This window comes from Bombina bombina, chromosome 5 (assembly GCF_027579735.1).
Source record: "Bombina bombina isolate aBomBom1 chromosome 5, aBomBom1.pri, whole genome shotgun sequence".
Classification (NCBI taxonomy): Eukaryota; Metazoa; Chordata; class Amphibia; order Anura; family Bombinatoridae; genus Bombina; species Bombina bombina.
This window is the reverse complement of record NC_069503.1, coordinates 242,498,838-242,516,594: the sequence shown is the minus strand read 5'-3', so window position 1 is coordinate 242,516,594 and position 17,757 is coordinate 242,498,838. Positions and strand designations below refer to the sequence as shown.

Genomic DNA, 17,757 nt, shown 5'->3' with positions numbered 1-17,757 from the left:
AGAAAAAGATACACAAATAAAACATGAAAAAAGTAAAAAAATTTTTAAAAAAAATGTATGCTTACCTGATAATTTTTTTTTTTTTTTGACACGATGAGTCCACGGATCATCTTAATTACTAACGGAATATTCACCTCCTGATCAGCAGGAGGCAGCAAAGAGCACCACAGCAGAGCTGATAAATATCACCTCCCTTCACTCCCAACCCAGTCATTCGACCAAAGTCAAGGAGAAAAAGGAAGTAATAAGGTGCAGAGGTGTCTGAAGTTTACAAACCCAACAATCTGTCTCCAATAACAACAGGGCGGGCCGTGGACTCATTGTGTCAAAAAAGAAATACATTTAACAGGTAAACATAATTCTTTTTAAGGACACAATGAGTCCACGGATCATCTTAATTACTAATGGGATACAATACCAAAGCTAGAGTACACAGATGATACGGGAGGGACAAGACAGGGAACCTAAAACGGAACGCACCACTGCTTGAAGAACTTGTCTCCGAAAGGCGGCCTCAGCTGAGGCAAAAGTATCAAATTTGTAAACCTTTTAAAAAGTGTGAAGAGAGGACCAAGTTGCAGCCTTGCAAATCTGTTCCACAGAAGCTTAATTTTTGAATGCCCATGAGGAAGCAAGAGCGCTTGTGGAATGAGCCGTAACTCTCTCTGGAGGTTGCTGTCCAGCAGTCTCAAATGTAAATCAGATGATACTCTTTAGCCAAAAAGAAAGTAGCCATAGCTTTCTGACCCTTACGTTTTCCTGAGAAAACCACAAACTAAGAGGAAGACTGACAAAAATCTTTAGTCGATAATCCTTTCTCCAAACCCTCTTGGAGAAAAGAGAAAATCTTAGGAATCCTAACTCTACTCCATGAGTAACCTTTGAATTCACACACATTAATCTTGTTTGACAACTGAAGATGAGTAATTTCCCTTGAATTTACGAAAGGAATGAAAATTACTTTGGCGCCCCTTCGTCTTATTTCTCTTATCCTGAGGGAGAAAATGACCTTTACCTCCCATGATGTCAGAAATAATTTCTGATAGACCAGGAACAAATAAGGTCTTTCCTTTATATGGAATAGCCAAAAGTTTGGACTTAGAGGAGACGTCCGCAGGCCAAGGCTTCAGCCATAAGGCTCTGCGGGCCAAAATAGAAAAACCTGATATCTTAGCTGCCAGTTTGATAACCTGAAGGGAAGCATCTGTGATAAAGGAATTAGCTAATTTGAGAGCCTTAATCCTATCTTGAATCTCAAACAAGGATGTCTCCGTTCTGATAGCATCAGACAGGGCGTCAAATCAATATGCAGCCGCACTGGTGACGGTAGCAATGCACAAGGCAGGTTGCCATTGTAGACCCTGGTGTACGTACATCTTTTTGAGTAGGCCCTATAATTTCCTGTCCATAGGATCTTTGAAAGCACAACTATCCTCTATGGGAATAGTAGTTCTCTTAGCTAAAGTGGTAATAGCCCCTTCCACCTTAGGTACTGTTTGCCAAGCTTGCTTGATAGAGTCGGCTATGGGAAACATCTTCTTGAAAATAGGAGATGGAGAAAAAGGAATACCAAGTCTCTCCCACTCCTTAGCAATAATCTCAGAAGCTCTGTCAGGAACCGGAAATACATCAGTCGAGGAAGGAACCTCGAAATATCTGTTTAACTTACTGGATTTCTTAGAGACAACCACAACCGTGGAGTTGCTATCATCTAAAGTAACTAAAACCTCCTTAAGCAATAGACGGAGGTGTTCCAGCTTAAATCTAAATGATACCACTTCAGTATCAGCGAGAGGAAGTACACCTTCAGAATCTGAAATCTCTCCTTCAGATGCTACCATGGAGGACTCCGAAACCACAACAATTGCATCAGAAACCTCGCTTACTGAATGGCTTGTCTTCCTCTTACGTTTACCCTGCAACATGGGAAAAGCAGACAGCGCATCAGAGATTGTAGAAGACCTGATTGATGCGATGTCCTTTAAAGTAACTCCAGTGGTAGTTACAGAGGAGACGCAGGGCACTGCTTGTGAGGGTGGTAACACTTGGAGCGCATGAGGAGAAAGTTGCAGCATATATTGTACCTCATCATTAGAATCCTGACCAACATCCTTAGAAGAAGTTGGCTCTGAATTTTTTTTATCTTTATGACTTAAAGTCCTTTCAATACAAGAAGGACAGAAGGGTATTGGTGGTTCCACAAAAGCATTAAAACATACAGAGCAAGGAACATGTTGCAAGGTTTCTTGATCCATAATAACTCACACTTTGACACAATAAACCTTAAAGTTAACAAAAAACTTAAATACAAATAAGTTACTGTGGCTTTAAATTTTAAACCGCAACTATTTTACTGCGCACTAAATTTGGTCCCACAGTCTCCTCCACACCTCAGCCCCGATGAGGCGCCTAGCTTCCTGACCCAGAGATTATACGCTGTCAGATGTGAAGCTGCTCTCCCGCTCTTCAGCTGAAACAAATCCCCTAGCGCAGCTGAAGATTTGGCTCGTTGACAAAAAGAGCCGATGTAGCCCGGTCCTAGGAACACATGTAATAGCAGTAAACATGTGCTCCTAGAAACAGACCGGAGTTCTCTCACTTATGCCTCAAAATGTCTTCACTGTAAGCGCAACTATGGAAAGGCGCATGGGAGAAGTAAATCCGCCTATTGTGGGCGTGTCTAAAATGCAAAGCCCGTTTCCCAAGGAAAAATTAACCCCACAGAACATGGAACCACCAGAGCCCTAAAATGTTCAATGCCTCAGAGCTCAGACCAACCCCAGTGCCAAAAAAATGCATATAGCCATCAAATATTTCTCTCCTGCCTAGGAGAGTATTGTCAATAATAAAGTGCCCCTTACATGAGAGCCCCTTACTAAATAAATAAGGTATTTTCCTGTGCCCACTCTTTTTTGAGTTGATCTGTCTGCCCCAGAACAAGAAAATTGCACTTACACCAGGGTACTGCCTGACAGCAAGGCAGTTCACAGGTTTGAGAGGTCCTCTTCCTCACATCGACCTGTAGAAAACAGAGACTGAGTCATATCCCTCAGACTATAGACAATTAGGGCAGTATTAAATATGGAAGGCGCAGTAATAATTATGTCCCACAAGATTCCATTACTCTAAAGCCACCAAAGCTCTACTGCAGAAACTGACATGGACTACAGCTGCACCCTAGGAAAAAGTAGCACAATCCTGTACCACTTTAAAAATAATTGATTGAAGAATCTTAACTAACACCTCACTTTGCCACTTCCTAACACTAACGCAGGCTTTGCTGTGGTGCTCTTTGCCGCCTCCTGCTGACCAGGAGGTGAATATCCCGTTAGTAATTAAGATGATCCGTGGACTCATCGTGTCATTAAAAAGAAAAAGGGACATTCAGCTCTTGCATTTGTGTAAAATTGGTGCTGTGTCCCACACTCCAAAAACTTCCCCTAAAAACTTACCCTACATGTAAACAGAAATAGAGCCTTGTAGATATATATATATATATATATAAATATAATACAACCCAAAGTATTGATCTAGGCCAATTTTTGTATGCCACCATTTAACCGCCAAGTGAGGTTAATGTTAGCTTTAGTGTAGAGATTAGCCTCCCACCCCTGATCCCTCTCAAACAGCTCTCTTCCCCCCACTGGTCACCCCATCTTAAGTAATGGCAGACAGTCTGCCAGTATGCAGTTTAAGACCTTTTTTTATTATTATTATTATTATTTTCTTTAGTGTAGGATTCCCCTCTTACCTTCCCACCTCCCTGATCCCTCCCAAAAAGCGCTCTAACCCTCCCCCCTCTAACTAATTTCCACCATCTTAGGTACTGGCAGCTATCTACCAGTACCCAGTTTTCTTTAATTTTTATTTCTATTTAATAAAAAAACAAAAACATTTTTTCTGTAGTGTAGCTGCTCCCACCCTCTAATCCCCCCTCCACTATAGGATTCTCCTCTCCCTTCTCCCCCTCTCTGCCGCTAAGAGTTTTTTAAAATTATGTAGTGTAGAGGTCCCACCCACTGCCGACTCTCTGCAGCGATGTGTCTCCCACCCACCTCCCTCCTAACTCTCCCACACCACCAATGATCGGCACCACTGCTGCAGAGAGGGACACAGTCTCTCCCTTTCTACATTGGTACCTCTGCAAGAAGAGAGAGAGAAAAAGAGAAAGAGTGCGATAGAGAAAAGAAAATATTTTTGAGCCATTATTACTCATTACACAAATAAAACATGAAAAAAGTCAAAATGATTTACGTAAATGGGGAAAAAAAAGGACATTCAACTATTGCATTTGTGTAAAATTTGTGCTGTGTCCCACACTCCCTGGAGAAACCAAAATCTGTAACTATGGTTTTCAAAATGATGTAAAAGCCATAAACCAGCTATTAGATTTGCAACATTTGCATGTTACACAATTTGCTTGATGGCCTTCTAGGGAATGTGGGAGAAGAGAGAGAGTGAGAGCGAGCGCAAGAGAGCGCGCAAGAGAATTTTTTAATTCTTTTGTACACTTTTTTTTTTTAGGTAGGGTAAGAGAACAAAAAAGGCATTTTTTTAGATATATTTTATTTTAGTAGGATTTATGTTAGCAATATAAAACAAGGAACAGTAGTGTTAAAATATGTGAATGTGTTTTTGTAAATTGTTTTCTTTTTCCCCCCTTACATTAAGCAAATGTAAGTTATAAGGGCCATCTTCTTTAAGCAATTTGTTTAAAAATTACCCAGAACTACATTTTCATTAAACCACATAACACAGTTAGATTTGTTTAAATGATGCTCAAAATGTAGTTTTCAGATAAAAGACTTACCTCTTTTTAAAATATTCTGAAAAACTTGGGCTGGGGTTTCATCATTAAATGGAGGGATTCCAGTTAGGAACTCAAAAAGGCAAACCCCAAGGGCCCACCAGTCCACAGAAGGACCTGAAAAAACAAAACAAAACACACACACAAAAACAAAAACAAACAATGAACAAACTGACAAGGTATTACACATCACAACTACATTTCTTATGTAAGGGCTAGATTACAAGTAGAGCACAATATTGTACTTATGCTAGTGCGATATTTGCGCTCCACTCAGTAACATCAGTGCAAGTAAATGTGCGCCGGTATTACAAATTAGGTGCACGAGAGCACGCTTCCATAGCCTTCAATGGGAGCCTCATTATCATGCACCTAACTTTTAATACCGGCGCACATTTACACACAGTTACGGAGTGGAGCGCAAATATCACATTTGTCCCTTTATGGGCACACTGTGAAATACTGCTCCACTCGTAATCTAGCCCAAAACATTTTATTCCGACTTGTAAAAGGCAAAGACTAGCCTAATGTTTAAAGGGGTACTAAACACTTTTCCCCCCCTCATGGTTCAAATAGAGCATGCAATTTTAAGCATCTTTCTAATTTACTCCTTTTATAAAATTTTCTTTGTTCTCTTGCTATCTTTATTTGAAAAAAAAAGCATATATATATATATATATATATATATATATATATATATATATATATATATATATATATATATATATATATATATATATGATATATATATATATATATCAACCAATCAGCAAGTGCTACCCAGGTGCAGAACCAAAAATGAGCTGGCTCCTAACCTTACATTTCTGCTTTTTTCAAATAAAGATAGCAAGATTGGGTTCAGTATCCCTTTAACAAAATAATCAATATATAGAAGAAAATGCTCCCTGGTTTTGATGAAAAACAATTGTGCAGCAAAGTGAATAATGAACAATTTAACATTTGTTAATATTAAATGTACTGACAGACCTTGCAACCCTTATTATTTTGTGCAGTAGTGTTGGGCGCATTATTATTCAGTATGAAAAGCAAGGAAATACAACCATAGTAAGTTATCAAGAGTCAAACTTTAGGCCTGATGATAATGGGAATAGTTTGGATAAAAAAAGGGAGGATTGACATAACTTAAAATAGGAAGTTATCTGTCACTAACACATGGGGGCTACAGATCAATAGTTTAGAAGCCTTAAGGGCCACATCATTTATAGTTATTAAAAACACACAAATAATATATTTTCTAGAATTGTCCAGTGGCAGAGATTTATTTAAGGCTACAGGGTACTGTGTGGCAAATTTGGTTGCCCACCCAATGGAAGTTCACAAAGCTTAAAGGGACACTGTACCCAATTTTTTCTTTTGTGATTCAGATAGAGCAGGCAATTTTAAGCAACTTTCTAATTTACTCCTATCAATTTTTCTTCGTTCTCTTGCTATCTTTATTTGAAATAAAAGCCATCTAAGCTTTTTTGGGTTAAGAACTCTGGACAGCACTTTTTGATTGGTGGATGGATTTTTTCCACCAATCAGCAAGGACAACCGGGTTGTTCACCAAAAATGGGCCGGCATCTAGACTTAGATTCTTGCATTTCAAATAAAGATACCAAGAGAATAAAGAACATTTGATAATAGGAGTAAATTAGAAAGTTAATTAAAATTTCATGCTCTATCTGAATCACAAAAGAATAAATATGGGTTTAGTGTCCCTTTAAGTCACAAAAACTATGGCACTTATTCTTAGTTCTGCTTTAACCCGAGGGCTGCAAGGACTAGTCCTTGACGTAAAACATCACTTGCAATCTCCTTACACTAGTGCACCACTTCAATAAATCACTATATGTTTAATGTAAACTACTTTTAAATTAATATCAAAACAAAGACATCTGGCCTGTGGGTCAAAGAGAACAAAAATATTTTGCTAGGCCACATGTAATCCCACAGATCAAAAGCTGGAAAAAAGAATGTAACTTCTTCCAGCAAGAAACATAAGACTTTTATACAGATAACAGAATATAAAGCAACTCTGATCAAACACTTTCAACTTCTTCCAGCTCCAGACTATTAAAGCTCAGAGTTGGCAATTATCCACAAGTTCCAAAAAAATAAAATACATTTTAAAAAGTTGTTAGTCCAAACCAAAGTTATTTATAATACCATGCAACATAACCAAGCAGCTAAAGCCAGCCACTGCATATGCGCCCAGCAAGTGTTTAGCACCATGTAACATTTAATAGCAATTACAGGTTTTAACAGGGACAGTAAACATACACACACACTGAGTAAGGTCAGCATAGATAGAGACAAACACTTGACCTGGCGTCTGTAAAATGAGAGCTGTGATTTTGCCCTAAATGTGATACCACCATGTTACCTCTAAAACAAGATGTGCCTTATTTTCAGTTTTGCAGTTTAAATTGAGCATGGGAACTACAATTCACAGAATTCTACTTCCCAGGCACCGCGCACAAATCTGAGTTAAGCCGTAATCCAGCAGAAAGGCATGTACTAGGAACTTTTTGTGGGGTTGGGAAGGTACCAGGCTGCTAGAATACAAGAAGGCAACGGCAGCAAACATGAACGTGTCCCCTGGTGGAATCTAGATGTGCAGGGCTGGGGCACAAAAAGGACAAGGGAAAGAAAGGCTAGTGAGCAATTCAGGGCAGAGCTAACGCGGTCACCTGCCCAGGTCAACATCTCTTAATAGCCCTTTATGTTCTCTCTCTCTTGCTAAGACAGGGTACTTTGGTTTCTGTCTGCTAAGGTATGCTGTTTGGTTGTTAATGGAAATAGAGACAGGCTTGGGAAATATTGTACAAACTTTAGTATTTAAACAGGAAACATGGGTTTTTGGACTGCAAATATTAGTATAAATATTGTTGCTTAATAATCTTGTGCATTACAAGTGCATAAAACAGGCATCAACTCACTTTACAACACTTAATATGATTGATACAACATTTGACACCATGATAGAGCTTTTGGTCAGGATGTGTCACTTTAAAAGAGCAGGCAATTTTTTTTTTTTTTTTTTAAGTTTTAAGCGTTAATTTTATTGAGATAATTTTATTGAGATAATAAAATGTGTCTAAATATTTATAACATTTTATGCCCGCACAATATTACAATCGGGGTAAAAAAAAAATAAAAAAAATTTAATACTAAAAAGATTTTTTAATTGCAAAGTAGCAGATGGATATTACATGTATTCTACAATTTTAAACAACTTTACAATTTAATTCTATTATCTAATTTGCTTCTTTTTCTTGGTATCCTTTGTTGAAAGGCATACATAGGTAGGCTCATGAGCAGCAGTTCATTACTAAGAGTTAGCTGCTGATGGCTGCAACACACACATTATAATATATATATATATATATATATATATATATATATATATATATATATATATATATGTGTGTCTCTTGTCATTGGCTCACCCAATGTGTTCAACTAGCTCCCAGTAAAATGCAATTCTGCTCCTGCAAAACATAGGATACCAAGAGAATGATGCCAATCTGATAATAGGTGTAATCTGGAAAGCTACGCTTATTTGTGAAAGAAAAAATGTGGGTTTAATGTTCTGCACAGTTTTGATAAAATAGTGTTTTTAGCATTTGTGGATTGTGATGCATTTCATTAAAAGTTAATATTTATAATTCACAAGATGTATTTATCTTGTAAAGGATTTTGAAAAAGATAATCTACTAACCTGTAACAGTTTTACGAGATTCCTGCTAAAGCCAGAACTTATACTGAAACATTATAAAATTCAAGTGGCATAAGTTAGAGTAATTGCCTACCGTTAAATGTATTTGTGGTTTCCATCCCGTTAAAAAGGAATAGAAAGGTTGAAATTGAAAAGCACATGGGAATTTCAATATGAAATAGAAGCATTTTTGCAATATACTTCAATTAGTCAAAATTCTTCAGGTAAAAGTTATTACTGGTTTTCAGCGGCATTTGCACCAGTATTCAGGCTCAGAGAGCTGGTAGGGGTGTGTATTGTGTCTATGAAGATAAGTGGTGTTATACAGAGACACTGCTGACTCTCAGAGGTGTGCTGTTTGAATACTGGTGCATGGGTCTTCCCAGCATATGTGCGTATGCAGCCGAAAAACAGTCATAACTTCTACTAGTGGGTGGGAGCTGTGGACTCTTCCCGTCAGAAGAATTTTTTTTTATCTCAAATTATCGGGTAAGCATAATTTATAGTTTTCTTTTTAAACAGGAAGAGTCCACAGCTGCATTCATTACTTTTGGGAAAACAATACACAAGCTAGAGGACACTGAATGCAAACAAACAAAGGGTGGGTACAAAAAGGCGGCCCCCTCAAAAGACACCACAGCCTGAAATTACCCAACGCCTTACAAAAACTCTAAATCACAAGGGAAAAACCGGAAGCCCAGGTAACTGCTCATCAGTTACATAACTTACAAAGCCATGCTAGAGACCACTCAGACCCAGAGTCTGCTGAACACAAAGGCCTCCGAGGAGCCATCCCAGCGGCTTTCGACTTCCACGAAAAGTACCCCTAAAAGACAAAAACCTCCATCTACCCTCGAGGGGGAGAATAGAGGACCCCATAAGAGATCCAAAAGGACCATCCAACACAGGCTGAAATCAAACTTAGAGAAACCCAAGGTTGCCACCGTACCACTGTCCAGGGAGACAAACTCCCTAGAAGGACAAGGACCAGAAAAATAAGTCCATACTCAGGAAAAACATCACTAGGATGACCAAAAGGTCATCCTCATATCCCTGACACAGCACCATACCACATATGGTGTTCCAAAAAAACGCGAGTTCCCTAATGCATCATAGCCCAGTCAAAACCCGTCAGGTTAGACAAGCATAGACAAGATAACTGTCCTAGCTCTCCAAGAGAACATAGAGCCATCTGTAAACAAGAACTTGCGATGACCAATCTCCAGGCAGCAAAGCTGACCCTAAGTCATCGTGGGACTCGTCCAACCAAGAGCGTCGAAAAAATCTCAACAGCTCCCAACCAGCAATTTCCGGGCTCCAAGGAGCGTCCCATCCCAGCAGCAGAAGCAACCAGTAGAGATGGGCACCAAGAGTCCCCTCACCGAAAGGGAGGACAAACTCAATAATAGGAAAACGGTCAACACTGCACAGAGTAGAGCAATCCCCGACCTTCCCTCCAGTATAACGGTCCCAGCCCAAAGACTAGTTAAAGACCTAAGACAAGAGTCCCAGACCGTTGGAAGAAAAAAGGATGGAATCAAAACCTCAGAGTAGAACTCTGAACGCTACTAAAACTGGCATGCTCCACGAGTCATGACAGGTAACTTTGTGCTCGGGTCCGAAAAGCCCTACACTGCGACCTTCCAGAAGGAGCACTCCCCTGGAGAAGTACAGAATCCCCAGCATCCTATACCAGAATCCGGTTCCGTGATTCGGAATACGCCAGAAAGGGGAAAAATCCTACAAGGCGTGAAAAACAAGGACCCACGGGCCTTCACAGATATTTAGGTACCTCCAAGTCAAGGAGAACATGCAAGAACCCATCCCCCACCCTAGGTGAGAAATAAAGGGACCAAAGCAACGGTAACCAGCCTATCAATAGAGACGAGACCCTTCTGCCATTATCGCCAGCCCAGTTGAAACGACAACTGGAGTCTACAAGGAAGCACAGATGTTCCAGAAGACAAGTAGGGACCCGTCAGAGAAACCTTAAACATATGCCTCAGGCAGACAGTTATCACCCATGAGAGTCAGAAAACCCTGCGCTCAAAAAAGGTACACGCAGGGGAACCAAACCCAAAGGTTAAGCAGAACCGTCCATGCCCGATCCAGGCAAGAGACGTGGTCCTAAGCCAGAGTCCTCGAAAAACGGAACCGATCGAAAGATTAGCTGCCTCCCATAGTAGGAGTGCACCCAAGACCGAGCCCTCCACTATCTAAAGTCCGTAAACGTAGACTACCTAGCAACAGCCTCAAACCCAGAGTTTGAACAAAAAAAAAACTCCTCACCAGTTGAAGAAATGGGCAACCAGTACCCTTGGATCTCAAGGCTATCCTCTGTAGACAGGCCTAACGACCTGATCCACACGCTGGTGAAGAGGAAGGTCATTTCCCAGACTCCAGAAAGGCGAAAGTCTGACAGACCACGGACCTCCTACCCTCAAGCCCAAAAGGCTAAATCTGCATAAGGTCTAAGGATAGCACCCAAGAGTCTAAAGACCATGGTATGACAAGGGGCAGTTCTTACATTGAGAAGACAGTTTCCAGAAATCCTTATCGGATTGGTCTCCCGAAATCCCTGCAACAGGAACAATGGGAGCCTCGCAGCTCCCTTTAGAAAGGCAGGGTGACCCCTGCACTCCACGTACTGGAGGAAAACGACACGCTAAAAAAAAAAAGAAAAAAAAAAAAAGGGACATGCTCTGCACTTCCAGATCATCCAACCCAAAACGGGAAGGAAAGAAAACTCAGCCACCGCAAAAGGAATGCGACTAAACGTAAATTGTTCATCACCCGGATACCAGACCTCCAGATACCATCTCCAAACGCTACAGGATTGGAAAACCAATGGGCCCGAGTCCCCAGGGACCCTTAGGAACCCCGATTACGTCTTGAAAAGTCGGTCACGTAATTCAAGCAAATTGTAGTACCTGGTATTCCATTCAAGTACTAACCAGGCCCAACCCTGCTTAGCTTCCGAGGTCAGACACTTCAGGGTGGAGTGGCCGTAGGCCACTTATATCAGAACTCATAACCTACCACTAGAAGCGTTGGATCTACGCACTAGGCCCCATACCACGTAGTAGGATCCGAGCCCAGAGTCCATATCAATAGGCCAAGTGAAATTCAGAATCCAACAGGATAATCCGCACCACGAGGGTCACATGGACCCAAGGAACAGCAGATAGCGCCCAACCAGTACCTGCCTGGTACAAGGACACCCCAAAACTATCTAAGGTCCAAGAAAAATGAACCCAAAGGTTCGATAATATGAATTAGAACATAACTTCATTTCTAACCAAAAGTGCGCAACTTCCGAGGAAGCGCCCATGCGACCACAAAATCACAAGTATCCGTTCCAGAAAAAGAACGTTCCCAAAACTGAAATTATATCAGACGTGAGCTTATTAAAAAGAAATCAAATACATCCTATCTGGATCAAAATAAAAGTAAGGCAGCACCCGCAGGTGAACAGCCAAGGTGAATGGGTACGCGAACAGCACTTGCCGATCAGAGGCCCCAAGAACTCAGAACTGGAATGATACATAAAAGAAAGAAAAAACGGAAACGTCAAAGAGATTAGCTTCATCCCCAAACGTCTAACCCAGCTTGCCATCCGACATCTAAGGCCTCGGATCCCTCGGCCCACTAGGACTGGAATTCTTTAGAACCATCAAAACATGCCTTAGCAGAACACGAAGACATGCCAGCCTATAACGGAAGGCAAAAACATCCCTTGCCGGATCGATAAACGACCTCGGACCCGAAGTTGGGCCCCCTGGAGCCTCAGAGGCCGATGCTTCCCCCGAAGGCTGAACTGTATCAGGCAATTCCACGCCCGACGGGCCCTGGTTGACAGCACCTTTAAAATATTTCACTCAGGAGATATAAGTGAGCCAGCGCTATAGTTATGGCCATGCGGAACCGTGCCGTAACCTCTGGAGAAAACAGGCCACCTTCCGGAGAAGGAGTAAAGGCCATAGGGACACCTGCTTGCATAGTAAATGAAGGTTCTGGGGCACGCGCCTCACCCAACATAGAATCCTCTGGGGCAGGTTGCTCAACGCACTTTAAAAAGGTCCCTGAGTCGGGAGAAGAGTACTCTAGAACAAAAAATGACAAAAAACTAACTGGCACCCTTTTACACACCCAATGGCTGGGGCACTCACCACCTTCTGTGAACCAGACAACCAACGAGCATACTCTGTCACCACACAGTCAGCATACGGAAGTAGAAAACAACGCAACTAGTCACGAGGAGCACCGTGCCAGTCACAAAAATAGCGCGTAAATCTAAAGAGATTGCGCCAATCGATAAGGCCATTATGTTCCGAAAAGCCATGAGCCAAAGTATTACTACACATTAGCAGATAGAACCACATAATAAACATGATTAAAGTCCCCCCTTTTCAAAAACTCCCCTCAGGAGATATTAACCCATGACTCATATTCTAAGATAAAAAAGGACACTACCTTCTCTCGTTAACATTACATTCACATAAAGAAATAAAATGAAACAATCTTACCGAATCTGCGCCGTGGAACAGGCCCTTCAAGTATGACAGTAGCGTCGCTTCAAACATGGACTTGAGTGAATAAAGGCAGGCAGCGAAACTCGTCAACGCTGATTGCCAAGGAGCTGTTAATATGAGTCGGGATGGTTTCGCAGAAAGACTCCCTGCATCTGCGGACTCTAACCTTCATCCATGCTCTCACTGAGAGGCTGACAGGATTACTTAAAACTCCAGTTCCATTTTGAAGAGTACTACCCTCCATAAGAGACTTAACAAACTTCTGACACTTCTCTGCCAAACTCCTGTGACGAAAGGGTGAGGGAAGTGGGGGAGTTAAATTTTGACATTTCTAACCCTTTAACAGATACGCAATATGTTGAAGTCAAGGGGCTAAAGGGTCAGTAAATTCAAAATAAAAAACATTCATGATTCAAAGAGATCATGATGTTTTAAACTAATTTTTAAATTTGCTTTGCTTTCTTGGTATCCTTTGCTGAAGAGCAGGTTCAGGATAAGCAATGCACTACCTGGTAAGAGGATTGTGAGCAGCCACTAATCACCAGCTAGCTTACCTTTACTGAGCATACATAGATATGCTTTTCAACAAAAGGATACAATGAGAACAAAGCAAATTTGATAAAAGTTTAAAAATGCACACTTTGAATCATGAAAGTGCAATTTTAACTTTAGTCACTTTAAACGAAAAAACTAAATAAAAAATAGCTGATATTCTACAGATCTAATTATTGAAACATTTTGCAAAAACTCAACATTTGATTAACTTGGCATTCAAAACTCCTTAAAGAGACATAAAAATCCCACATTGTCTGTTGATACATTTAATAGAACATGACCCCCCCCCCCCGCAAAAAAAAAAAAAAAAAGTGAGCCACAACACAAAAAGCATTCAATCTAAACTTAGAGATAACTGTATTTAATCTACAGCTCCACCACTCATTATCAAGTTCTCTTTCTCCAGCCTATCTTTAAAATCAAGGCAGAACAAAATGTATACTATAAGCAAGAAAATATTGTAAATCCCCCACCCACAAATCGCCGATACAGATAATGTGGAAATTTACTGTCCCTTTAAGTAACAACTATTGTACAGGAAGCTTTCAAAAGACAGTTAAAGTGTAATTTTAACACTACAGAAAATGAATAAGGTTTAAGAACAAAATGTTTAGCTGGTTCAACTGAACTCGGAAATTCCAGGTAGTATTCCAGAGTGAAACGAGAAAAAACCAAACTGGTAAATCAGTTTCTTTGAAATGCTCAGCATTGGTAGGTATATTGCCTGGTTACATTATTGCATTATGCACCTTCCATTAGGGTGTGAAAAGTATAACTCCAGCAGGCCAGCTACAATGCCAACATGTGATAAGTTCCATGAATAGTATATTTCGACTACTCTGGACCATACCAAGTCAGCTCAAAATTTAGGAGCAAAATCTTGATTATTGTTAAAGAAAAATCTAGATAGCTTCATACACCTAAATGTCCTCAAACTCTACGCCCAGAAAGTCATCTTAATTTGAGTAATCTACTCAGAATTAACAGCTGCAGTGCAAGCATCAAATGTATTAAAATTCACCTATGTACAGTATATCTAGCTATATAGGGCAAGATTTAACAAAGTCTGGCAGACGGGGGCGTATAGCTTTGCCCCTGTCCGTCCAACATCACGTCTGGCGGGCAGCAATACGTTGCCCATATTTATCATCGCACACTACAGAGGGAGATACACTGAAAGTTCCTTTATTTGTTTGAAGCGTTCGCCACACTAAGCTCCTCAAGCAGCCCACGGCAGAATGCTATTTTGCTGAGAGGTGACGTTTCCACCGCTTAGCAAATAGCCGTGCGGCCAAGCTGGCGCCAAGCCGGGTAGCCTGCATGGCTAATGGCTAAGAGGTGGAAACGTCACCTCTTATCAAAATAGCGTTTTGCCATGGGCTGCCTGAGGAGCTCAGCGCGGCAAGCGCTTAAAACAAATAAAGGAACTTTCAGCATGAAGTATTTTATACTTTGACTGAAAGTCCCCTTTTATTTGTTCCAGTGGTAAATCCTAGCGTTTCACAAACGCTAGGATTTACCATCACTTTAAATCTTGGCTGCAGGTTCTCTTATGTGAACTTGCAGCCGACGGCGCTCTGACCTATTCACATTTTACCCTAAAATAGGATTGCTTCATTTATTATACTCTACAGGGGTATAATGCATACCAGGAGACTTTTCCTTTTGAGTAATAATATAATTACACCAAAAGGAGGAAAATAAAAACACACCTTAAAGAAGGGGATGAAAAATCTGTTTAAAATTTTGGAGCCAGTAAGAATATTTAGTAGCCAGATATACTTTTAGGAACCAGACAGTGGAATCTGTATACAGATCTATGTAGAATAACCCAAAAGTTAGAAGCTAGGGTAAAATGTGAGGAGCCAGTGGCTCCTGGGTTTGTCAAGCCCTGCCTTAAAAGTCCAAATATGTAACAATAATTGAAAGCAACAGAAAAAAAAAAAGGAGCCCAGGAATGCAGTGATAACTGTACATACAAAAACATGTTTACAGTATTACATACATAGACACTAAACTAACCCAAAACAGAAATTGATGGTGTTTATAGGGAGTGTTTCTACTTATTTAAGCAGCCATTAGACTATATATACCCACCAGTGCTGAGACCGAAATTATTTAGTCTATGTAAAAGAACCAAGCAAAACAGTTTGTGGCATTTTTAAAAACAAGGACTACTTATGCATTTTAAATGTGGTTCCATTACACTTTGACTGTACACAAAGCAGCATCCCAAAACCAGAGCTGTAATGGTTAACTTACCACATGTCAGGAGTCCTGTATACAAGAAAAAAAGAGATTACAAAAGAAACTCCCCTCTCACCTAAGCACCTTTTGAGGGAAGAATTGTGTGGCAAATAAGTTCCCCAATGTCATTTAACATCAAAATGTTAAAACACTATGAAATGTAAAAATGAGTTTGTTTTTTCTGTAGATCAACTCAAAAGCACTGTTTAAAAGGGACAGTCTACTCCATAATTTTGATTGTTTAAAAAGATAATCACTTTATTACCCATTCCCAGGTTTTGTATAACCAACAGTTATATTAATATACTTTTTACCTCTGTGAATACCTTGTATCTAAGCCTCTGCAGACTGCCCCCTTATCTCAGGGCTATTAATGACCTGCATTTTAGCCAATCAGTGCGGTCTCATTTGTAACTCCACAGGAGTGAGCACAGTGTTATCTATATGGTACACATTAACTAGCTCTGTCTTACTGTGAAAAGCTTACAAAATGGTCTAAAATAAAGGCAGCCTGCAGGGGCTTAAAACAGCCAGAGAGTTACAGTTTTAGATGTTATGAAACAAAATTACTATAACGTCGTTATGCACAGCTGGGGAATGGTTAGTAAAGGCGTTATCTATATATATTTTTAAAACAATAACATTTTTGGCGCAGACTGTCCCTTTAAAGGGACATAGTGCACTAACATTTTTCTTTGCATAAATGATTTGTAGATGATCCATTTATACAGGCCATCTGGTAGGCATTTGTAAAGATGTATGGTTTTTCTTTTTTTTGTTTTAAAGAACACAGTGTCAGATGCATATGCTCGTTTACAGACTCATGCTGTAACTTTAGGTTATCTGACTTTTTATATACAGGGAGGGGGGCATCTGCTCAACTCGTTTTACCAGCCCTTTTCTTTTTTTTTTTTACAGGGACAACTGGGTATTAAAATAAGAATAAGAATGAGACAAGCTTTCAAGTATTTTCTCTCTTTCTCAGGCCTGATACAATGTAGGTAAGCGATTTTTGTATTAAGATTCTGACAAATGAATGTTTAGACAGATCCTGATTTTATGACTGGTCAGGAAACAGACAAGAAGTAAGCACATAAAATTGTGCCCAAAGGTTATACCCGTTTGTGATTCAGAGCAAACAATTTTTTTTTATTCTATTAGCAAATGTATTTCGTTCTCATGGTATTCTTTGTTGAAGAGATATCTAGATATGTACTGCTCAGGAAATATGGCAGCAAAACTGCTACCATATAAAGCTCCCTACCCAGCTACCTAGGTATGCTCTTCAACAAAGAGAATGAAGTCAATTTGAAAAAAATCAATCAATTGGAAAGTTCTTTAAAAATTGTACATGCTATCTGAACCAAAAACAAAATATTTTGGCTCCATGTCCCTTTAACATGGTAAGATAACATGCTTTAAGAGAACAAATGACATAGGGTCCATTTTATGTTTCTTTAAAAAAACTAAAATTTATGCTTACCTGATAAATTTCTCTCTTTTGCGATGTACAGAGTCCACGGTTTCATCCTTACTTGTGGGATATTATCCTTCCCAACAGGAAGTGGCAAAGAGAGCACCCACAGCAGAGCTGTCTATATAGCTCCCCCCTTAACGCCACCCCCCAGTCATTCGACCGAAGGCCAAGGAAGAAAAAGGAGAAACTATAAAGGTGCAGAGGTGACTGAAGTTTTCAATAAAAAATACTATATGTCTTGAATAGACAGGGCGGGCCGTGGACTCGGTACATCGCAAAAGAAAGAAATTTATCAGGTAAGCATACATTTTGTTTTCTTTTGCAAGATGTACCGAGTCCACGGTTTCATCCTTACTTGTGGGATACCAATACCAAAGCTTTAGGACACAGATGAAGGGAGGGACAAGACAGGAACCTA

The 17,757-nt window shown here is 40.1% G+C and overlaps 1 protein-coding gene across 3 annotated transcripts in view; it reads right to left on the bottom strand.

The window, feature by feature from the left end:
* MASTL (microtubule associated serine/threonine kinase like) overlaps positions 1–17,757 on the bottom strand; it is an 84,305-nt gene that overhangs the window by 19,647 nt on the left and 46,901 nt on the right. For 2 of the 3 annotated variants that reach the window (XM_053713905.1, XM_053713903.1), the window contains exons 10-11: positions 15,878–15,892; positions 4,811–4,924 (exon numbers count right to left, since the gene is read on the bottom strand). In XM_053713905.1, coding sequence (XP_053569880.1) covers positions 4,811–4,924; positions 15,878–15,892 — 129 coding nt within the window. The remainder of the gene's footprint in view (positions 1–4,810; positions 4,925–15,877; positions 15,893–17,757) is intronic. The other variant, XM_053713904.1, reaches the window with a different exon arrangement.